The 9,212-nt window shown below is 41.6% G+C and overlaps 1 protein-coding gene across 1 annotated transcript; it reads right to left on the reverse strand.

Moving 5' to 3' along the window:
- Window positions 1–1,108: 1,108 nt before the first annotated feature.
- Window positions 1,109–8,930, reverse strand: LOC108925055 (neuronal acetylcholine receptor subunit alpha-7-like). Its single transcript, XM_018736765.2, has 10 exons — window positions 8,862–8,930; window positions 7,787–7,926; window positions 7,476–7,520; window positions 7,146–7,255; window positions 5,979–6,058; window positions 3,842–4,009; window positions 3,316–3,510; window positions 2,694–2,780; window positions 2,401–2,510; window positions 1,109–2,045 (listed from the first exon to the last, which is right to left on the reverse strand). The coding sequence occupies exons 1-10, from the start codon at window positions 8,911–8,913 to the stop codon at window positions 1,320–1,322; spliced, it is 1,713 nt and encodes a 570-aa protein (XP_018592281.1). The 5' UTR covers window positions 8,914–8,930; the 3' UTR covers window positions 1,109–1,319.
- Window positions 8,931–9,212: the final 282 nt, after the last annotated feature.

The following is a 9,212-nucleotide window of genomic DNA, read 5'->3' on the forward strand; positions in this document are numbered from 1 at the left end:
ACCCCCCCCCCCCCCTTTCTACTTCAATGGACACAGTAAATTTGTGTGCAAGGAGACTGCCAGTACTGCACAATTCATAACTAAAGAAACAGACTCTCAGTGAGACAGACACAGCTGCAGCAAACCCACACTGCTAAGGTGCATATTAGTTCATAATAAGCCTGTCTAATTTATTTGCTGTCCATCTGGTTCACAAACATGAAAGACTAAACCTTAGAATATTTAATAAATATATTGATAGAGAATAATTTTCTTAAAAAACAGCCACTTGTTTTCTTTTATATATGCAAACCATTGTCTTTCATGCTGATTCAAACTGATTAAAATCAGTTATAGTGCAGTGTTTCTCTTCTAATGAACATATCAGAAGCATAATGAAGATAAAAAGAGGCTAATATGGTCATTTATTCTTCTACATTTGATTATATTATTATGTTGCATATAATTACATACAGCTGTCTGAATAACAAGGTGCATTAAAATCCAGCTTTATCACACTACTGTCATTCATTTTTTCCTAATAATCATTTTTATGTTAATATTTTTCAGAACAAAAATTTAAAAAAGAGCCATAATGTAGAAAACGTACAGGTATGTTTATTTTTGGATGCAAACAGAGAGATGGTACCCAAAACCTATTTTTCTCAAAAACTCTGTTTAGAAAACAGGATGTATGTTCTTAAATAAAAGAGGGGTCACTGGGTGTGTTTAAAGATTTTTTCTGTAAACATTTACTAGTACATTCAAACTGATGGAGTAAGTAAGTGAAATGATTTCCTAATGGAAAATGCTGATATTCAACACATCATGTGATCGACTATGAAGACAAGACCAATGGTACCAGAGCAAATAAGCCACGGACAGCACCGTAATACAATGCTGCTGGAACCTTACTAATAATCTCTTAATTATTTTTGGGTAATTTATTTTCATTTTGATTCTGTGCAATACACTGCTGTGAAATTTAGAACTTCATTCTGGATGAATCAAGTGGTGGATTTTAGACCCACTTCACTGTTTTAATCCAAAGAAAAATTACTCAGCTTCTCTCACTGTGCAAATCAAAAGCATGGTTTTTAAACCATATACTGTATACTGGACTGTTTTATTCTGATTAAATTTATGGCAAATAAATTGGTTTAACCCCCTCTGCTGTCTGTTTCAAATGCAGGATTAACCTCCTCTACCAGACATCATTTTCTGACACTTTTTATTTACTTTTTAACTCAATGAACACTCTTTTCTCTTACAGTGTAAGATGCAGATTCTGAGCTGCACTTTTCCTAGCTAACACAGTACAAGCACCTTCAAGTGGTTCTTTAGAGGAAGTCCTTGGACACTGCTTCCACAAAGTTAGGGGCAGACATGAGGATGGAAATAGTGCAGATGATGTTGAAGATGCTGAAGGCAACCAGGCAAAGGCGGTCTATGACAGCTGCTGCAAATTTCCACTGGTCAGCGATCACCTCACTTTCACCCTGCTCCCGAAAGCGGTCTGCCACAAAGCGCACCTCTTCAAGAATGGCCTGCAGCCGGGGGTCACCCATCCCAGCTTGGGATACCGTAAGGCAACCACCCCCTGCTCCCAAAGCAAAGTTGCTGGAGACTGTACTAGAAAAACCCATGGTGTCCATGTTAGGGGCAGGAGGTGGGGGGCTGCTAAACTGTGGTGGCATGTGGGGTGGTGGACTATTGGCCATACTGCCAGGACCTCCCTTCCGACTCATAGTGTTGATCCTCTGAGATGGGTCGGGGATGAGGGGTGGCTCTTCTAGGTTCTGGAAGCTGATGTAGAGCAGGTTGCCATTATTGTTGGCACTGGACTGATTGTGCAAATGTGGTAGGGAATTGTGAGCCTGTGGAAGATTCTGGCTGTGCATGGAGTGTAATGATTGCTCCGGTGGGTTGGGAATGCTCCTGCTCTGGGAGCCAGAGGAGCAGCGGCGTAGCGTGGGTGTGCAGGAGTGTCGGTTGGAGCCCATACCATCTCCAGGACGCTTCATACGCAAAAACCAAGCTACCCACTGAAATAGGATTACCTGCACCTACAATCATGAAGAACAAGAAAAGAGAATAGGGGAAATAATGGCAAATGAAATATAAGGCCATAGAAGCAAAATGGTACAGATATACTGAGGGGATGCTGGAAAGAGTAAGGTTGGACATTTGCATTCTTCCATGCAAAACAGGGGCAAACAAGGGAAAAACCAAAAGCTTCAGCAATCACTTGTGTTGCCAACTTGCACACTTGCTCACAAACAGGACAGATATCTGACTTACTGAAAAGTCCAATTCATAGTTGATCATCAGAGCAAGACAGTGACACTAATCATTGATAAAAGCACAATCAGCTCAGTAAGACTGGTCAAAAAGCTGTAAACACAAGTGTAGCAGTCCTACCCATTTCGGCATGTCTCCTCCATTGGGGTCATGATGATGATACTGCAGCACCATTACCGTAGCCACCACAGACATACCCACGATGATCATCGTACTTGCAAAGTATTGGCCTGATAAAGAAAATATAGGGGGCATGTTTATGTGAGAATTTGTTGTTGTCATGTTATGTCAGTGTACTCCTCCTAAAGGCACCAATGTAAAAGCTACTACCAGTTCCACTGCGGTCGCATGATACTCCATATAGCATATAGATACCCACACACCAGTTATAACTGACTTAGTCACAAACTCACCTATAAGTGGTATAGAGTCTGATGTGGCAGGCATGATTTCTGCTACCAGCAACATAAAAACAGTAAGAGACAAAAGCACTGTGATACCTGTGGAGACAGAGAGGATCAATAAATCACAGCTGGATATGTCAAACTTTGAGAGATGTTGGAGCTTCCCTCGCTATGGCAGTACTCCTAAAAAAGTTTATTATCTCATCCTGCTCCGTATTGTCCCTCTGATATTCTCTGCACTATATATTTGGGGTACAGACTATACAGAAGTTTATTCCAGATGTCAAAGGTCCATGGCCAAACAATAAATAGCACTGCCAGGAGAATGCAGTAAACAAAGACATCAATAGCCTGCAGTTAACAGCACAACCTCTTTTTTGCCTCAAATACACTCTCATCAGCGAATTGTGCCAGGCACAGATTGCCTGTATTTAAAGGGAAATTCAATTTCCTACATTTCTCTCTTGTTTTTCAGCCTTATTCCTTCCTTATGACAACACTTGATCTTTCTAAGCACCTTATATCTTCACCTCAGACTGCTTCACCCTTTCTCTGGTTTACTACTTTTTGATAGTCTCCCCTCCTCTCTCACTATGGTATCCCTTATGCCACTGTTTTCCATTTCTCTCACCCAGGGAGATCTTCTCCCCTGAGTTGGCTGGAAGCAGGAATATGAGAAGAGTCATTGAGGATAGAAGTACACAGGGGATCAGCAGGTTGAGGGCGTAGTACAACGTGCGCCGCCGGATGGTCACTATGAACGTCACATCTGGGTATGGTTCCTTACAGCAGTCATAGAATACAACGTTTCGGTTGCCTGGAACACCTGATCACATTAAAACAAATGGGACCAGTGTGGGGAGATGGTTATTCCACAGGGACATGAAGATACTGGAGCAAAGATGGTATAGTACTGTGGAAAACAAATAGGACAGTATAAAGAGATGAAAGGGTACTAGGTTGTTGTAAGTACAAAGAAAAGCATGCATATAAATGGACCAATTAATGGAAAATTAAATTCTTGCTTTCCTCAAATGGACATGCAGTGACAAGGTAGGGCACTCATCACCATCTTGGGCAACCTTCCCAAGTCACAAAAAACAAAGCTGTTGATAGGAAGGTACAGGGGAATGGGGATAATGTTTGTGTTTACTCACCTAACAGGTCCCACTCTCCATTTGGCATATACCCAGAAATATCAGCCTCATTCATCTGCAGATCAAGCAGCCAGCCATCAAATGTCCAGGAGCCAAATTTAAGCTCACACCTTTGTATGTCAAAGGGGAACCAGCGAACATCTACATTGCATGTGCTCACGAAGATTCCTTTGAAGATAAACAGACAGAAAGGCTGCACTTAGGTATACAGATGAAAGAATGCCCTGTATTCAGCAACTAAGCACTGCAGGAGCAGCTTCATCTGATCGGGCAAAAGTATTACCAGGTTATTGTTTTTTTTTTATTTAGGTGGTGCCTTTCTCCAAGACAACTTATGATGTTATGTTAGAACAAAGCAAGTGCTTAAAGGTCACAAGGGAACAATCAAATGAAACCTGGCATAAAATAATACGTTGCAGGTAGCACAACACAAGATCAGCCTAGGACTGGAATAGTCTAGACATAACCATTCACCAAAAGAAAATTAATAATAATGCTAGAACAACATCTTAAGAACAAAGCCAGGCTGTTTCAAAGAAGTAAGAATTATAACAGTGCTGTACTATGGGAAAAATTGCAAGGGACAGAGGAGGCACATTTAGACAGTTACAAGATAGAGGATACAGAGATGAGTTTTCAGAAGCTGGAAGAAAATCTTAAGACTTGCAGCATATCTAATGATGTGTGAAAGTTCATTCAACAGTTTGGGACCAAGATGAGAGAATGAATGATCCATTTGTTTGTCCTTTGAGAGATGAAGCACAGAGAGATGTCAGGTAGAAGCAAAGAGGATGTTACGCAATGAAAGAAAGAAGAGGTGAAAGTCTGGACGTAGGGGGGTAGTCTAGAATGATGGTATTAAACTGGATCCTTGCTGTAATGGGGAGCCAGCTGAAAAGCTGGAAAAGGAGTAGTGTGTGTATAACAAGGAACGTTATACACCAAGGGGGGTGCAGTGGGGCAGTGGCACAGTGGCTTGAACCGGGTCCTGCTCTCCGGTGGGTCTGGGGTTCAAGTCCTGTGTGGGGTGCCTTGCCACAGACTGGCATCCCATCCTGGGTGTGTCCCCTCCCCCTCCAGCCTTACGCCCTGTGTTGTCAGGTTAGGCTCTGGCTCCCTGTGACTCCGTATGGGACAAGCGGTTTAGACAACATGTGTGTGTGTGTGAGTTGTTGATGGTTGCATCACCCCAAAGTTCTTTACAAAAGGCTGAAATTATGATAATTTAAAAAGAAATTCCGAATGGAAGGTGGATCCTGTGGAAGGATTTGCAAAGAGTAACAAAAGAATGTCAGATTTACAGACATAAACTTCAGACTGATAGACAGACAAAAATCTTTTAAAAGAGTTTAAAGTATAAAATGAGATGAGTATTTGAGCATAACATACATAAAGATGATCTGAGATACTGTGTGAAGTTATAAGGAACCCCAGCAAACATTTGTATACAGAGAAGAGAAGAGGTCATAGTACTGATCCATGAGATACACCAGTGGAGAGGACTTGGGGAAAACAGAGTGAGTTTTTCCAGGAGACAGTAAATGACCAGTTGGAAAGGTAAGACTTTAGCTAGGAATAGCAACAATTATAATTAAAAACTACAAATAAGAAATAACGTAAACTTTAAAATGACAGCATTTAACAGTTAACCACTGACACAAATTGTTTTATATTTGCCTGTTTATTTTTTCATTACTGATTTGTAATTGAAGTAATTAATAATATAGACACACTGTCTACAACCGCTTGTCCCAAGTGGGGTCACAGCAAGCCGGAGCCTAACCCAGCAACACAGGGCATAGGGCTGGAGGGGGAGGGGACACACCAAGGACGGGATGCCAGTCGGCCGCAAAGCACCCCAAGCAGGGCTCGAACCCCAGACCCGCCAGAGAGCAGGACCCGGCCAAACCCACTACACCCACTACACCCCTCGTAATTAATAATAGTACTTTCAAAGTTGTCTTTTAACTGTATGTAGAAAAAACCCTTGGCCATGTTAATGTCACGACTCAAAGGCAATGAAGCGATTAAATAAACCCCACTGTGATAGAAGACAAGGAAGGTAAAAATAAAAGACACTTACAGAGGTAATTACAGAGTGCCAGCTAAACAGATTATTAGAGACAAGCAGACATACCAGGTGGCAGGTACTGACAGAAGCCGCTGGAATTAACTAGAACATTAGTCTTGAAGGTAGAGTCAAACTTGTCATCGGCACTGACAGATGAGAGGAGAGACAGAATCAGAGATCTGTGTCAGTAGTGGTGCGTATGTGCAGATTGCAGTGCAGTGGAAGGCTGGAGTAACAACATGCATTAGTTCACACACACACACACACACACACACACAGCTTGTCCCAAGTGGGGTTGCAGGTAACCGGAGCCTAACCCAGCAACACAAAGTGTAAGGGGACACACCCAGGATGGGATGCCAGTCCATTTCAAGGCACACCAAGCAGGACTTGAACCCCAGACCCGCCAAAGAGCAGGACCCAGACAAGCCTGCTGCACCACCACACCCCTCATAATATGCTACTTATAATTAATTGCTCAGCTGAAAATTTTATTCAAAACAATGTAAGGTATTTTTACCATTTTAATTGGGTGGTACTTTTAATAGAGAAAAGTTGGGTAAGTACCTTACTTGGGCAGTGGTGGAAAATTGGACTGGAATCAGCAACCTCCATACAAGGCTATGCTTAAAGACTATACTACCTGCCACCTTGACAGAAGGGGAGTGTGAATTTTGTAAAGGATGATATAGACTGAATAATGTAAATGTGTGGGTAAATGCAGACCGTGCAGAATATCTTTTTATACCCTGACTGTTTCTGCTGAAACCTCCTTTAAATCAGTCTCCATACCAAGCATAGCTGCTGTATTTCTCAAATACATTCTATATTGACCTATATTACGTTATACTATTGCTCATTTCCACGATTATTGCACAAAAAAACTTTTTTCGTACTTTCTCCTGTATAATCTATTTACATTTCTATTAGACTGAACATATCACCGCACTTTATCCCGGAGTGTTTTTAGTTTTGCAGCTTGCTATTGTAAAGCTGATCATTGTCTAGTTTGTGTTACTATTATTTTAGCATTGTATAGAAGTAATAGTATATGTTGTCCTCTATGTTCACACCATGGTCCAAGAGAAATGGTATTCCACTCCTATGTATATCCTAAACATATTGTGGGAATGACAATAAAGTTGACTTTGACTTTTGACTTTGAAATGTATTGCCCAGTGTTGAAGAGGGTATCTTTATTATAATAATATCTGTGAGTGTGTAGTATGTTACCTGTTGTAGAGAAGGATATCGGGAGTCCACACCTGGTCAGTGGTAAATCTCAGGTTCTTTACCCCAGGGTATTCAGACTGGTTCCACTGGAGATAATGGTCATACCAATGCTGAGAAATAACAATTTCATACTCTGTGTCATGTTAAAGTCAAGAAATTACTCTTTCTTCCCAAAGCTGTGCTCCATCTAATGTCAATAACAGCAATTGATATACACTACGTATATAAAGCATTCTTGTTTTGCGTGTAATTATCTTGTGGAAACTATTTCAATTCAGTGCAAAAGTCTCTTTTGAGGTCACATAGTTGTACACGCTCAAGAGTACTTACCATCTGAAGCCACATATTGGTTGTGAGAATCTGGTTCTTCTCATCCTAAAGGACAGCAGACAGGGGGATTTCATCAGTGGTTTAACCCAAATATAATCCCTGGTTTTTGGTGCTTTGTCGATCTCTTTCCCTCCTAACCCATCGTCATAGGTACCTCCACTGAAATCATTATATTACCTTCATTGTTTAAGTCCTACTGAGAGAAAAGCTAGCAGACAAAAAAACTAGAAAGACAGAGCAGAAGGTGAACAAAAAATGGGGAGGCTGATGTGATATAGACAGACAAGCATCAGAGAGAAAGAAGCAGCTACCACATCCATAATCTGGACGAGGATCATGGAAAATTTGACGGTGATGGGGAGAGAGTCATTAGCCACTGGCCTCTCCATACGGTTGTAATCCTTCAGTAGCTCCTTCAACAAGTACCGCTGGTGTGGTCCCTGCAGTGACACTGAGAAAAGGACAGATAGAGCATGGGGAAACAGAGGGAACAAATGCAAGAGATTAGAAAAAGGGAGGGAGATAAAAAAAGGGAGGGCAGATACAGAGAATAAAGAGAAGAATAATGAAGACACAAATGAGAGAAGATAGGATAGATAAAAATTAGGAATACTGTAGGTTAATGAAACAGAAGAAATTAATTATGGGAGGGAGGATGTGGGAGAAGGTGATTTAGGATTTCTAACCAAAACTAGATGAACAAAGGACATAGGAGCAGAGAGACTTGGCTGCAATAACTGCTGACTTGATGAGTTCCTTTTATGTAAACAGGGTAATTGACCGTGAAATCCAAAGGGTAGCCCACACAGAAAATGGTAGTCTAAACCATTACATACTGTCTGTCAGAACGTGCAGCATTTTATTGAATATTGCTGTTTAGTGAGTGTGTCCCATAGCAATACGCTCTATCTCCTTTCACTGTGATGTGCCAAGTGTCCAAAAAGATTTATAAACATGGGAGGTGATGGGACACTTATTTTTTCCCTTTGATTGCTTGGATAGAGTTGGCGTCCATGGACTGACACGGGAAGGCTTAGCAGAAGAGATGCAGCGGATGAAAAGGTATGGCTTCTGCTGCAAAAATCAACAGTTCTATTGACGATTAACATTTTCATCCCTCAGTCTCTCCAATGACAAAATGTAAATCTTTCTAGGCATCGAATAGCCTATTATCACATACAGTATGTCATGTGTTATTACCATTCAGTTGAATTATAGTTTCAATTAATGTGCCAGCCATCATCATACAATGTGCCCAGACCAGCATTTTTGATTTCCCTCCTCTCTCCTCTCCTCACTTCTTCCTGGATGTTTTATTTACTACTATGCACACATGAAAACCGCCATATGGGAAAGAGTGGAAAGACGAAACATACACACACTTACCCTGGACCAAAAATGACAATCCGAAGAGATGAAAAACTGTCTGATGCAACATATTCCTTGAGCTGCCTGGAAGGTGAGGAAATGAAAATGGGGACATTACGTCTCCTAAGTCCACTGACAGCTGAACAGGAGAAGAAGCATCCCCACAAGGATAACAGATCACATCAAGCGATAAGCAAAAAGCCTGTCTGGTCTGAGACACACAAGTCAACTCGCTCTCTCTCCAGCTCAGTCCCCCTCCTCCACTATCTCTTTCACTACCAATGAGAGAGAGGGCAGGGGGTTGGGCCAGAGAAGTGAGTTGGTGGGGGGGCCGTGGTGAACACAGATGCGGAGGTAGGGAGCAGGGAT

This window comes from Scleropages formosus, chromosome 18 (genome assembly GCF_900964775.1).
Source record: "Scleropages formosus chromosome 18, fSclFor1.1, whole genome shotgun sequence".
Classification (NCBI taxonomy): domain Eukaryota; kingdom Metazoa; phylum Chordata; class Actinopteri; order Osteoglossiformes; family Osteoglossidae; genus Scleropages; species Scleropages formosus.

Bases quoted from the DNA above. Each gene is read 5' to 3' on its own strand.
- LOC108925055 (XM_018736765.2), bottom strand. From the start codon at position 8,913: ATGTTGCATCAGACAGTTTTTCATCTCTTCGGATTGTCATTTTTGGTC. The intron at 7,521-7,786 runs GTAGCTGCTTCT...GCTGTCCTTTAG, and splicing joins TCGTCCAGATTATGGATGTG to GATGAGAAGAACCAGATTCT. The intron at 6,059-7,145 runs GTAACATACTAC...CTCATCTGTCAG, and splicing joins GATATCCTTCTCTACAACAG to TGCCGATGACAAGTTTGACT.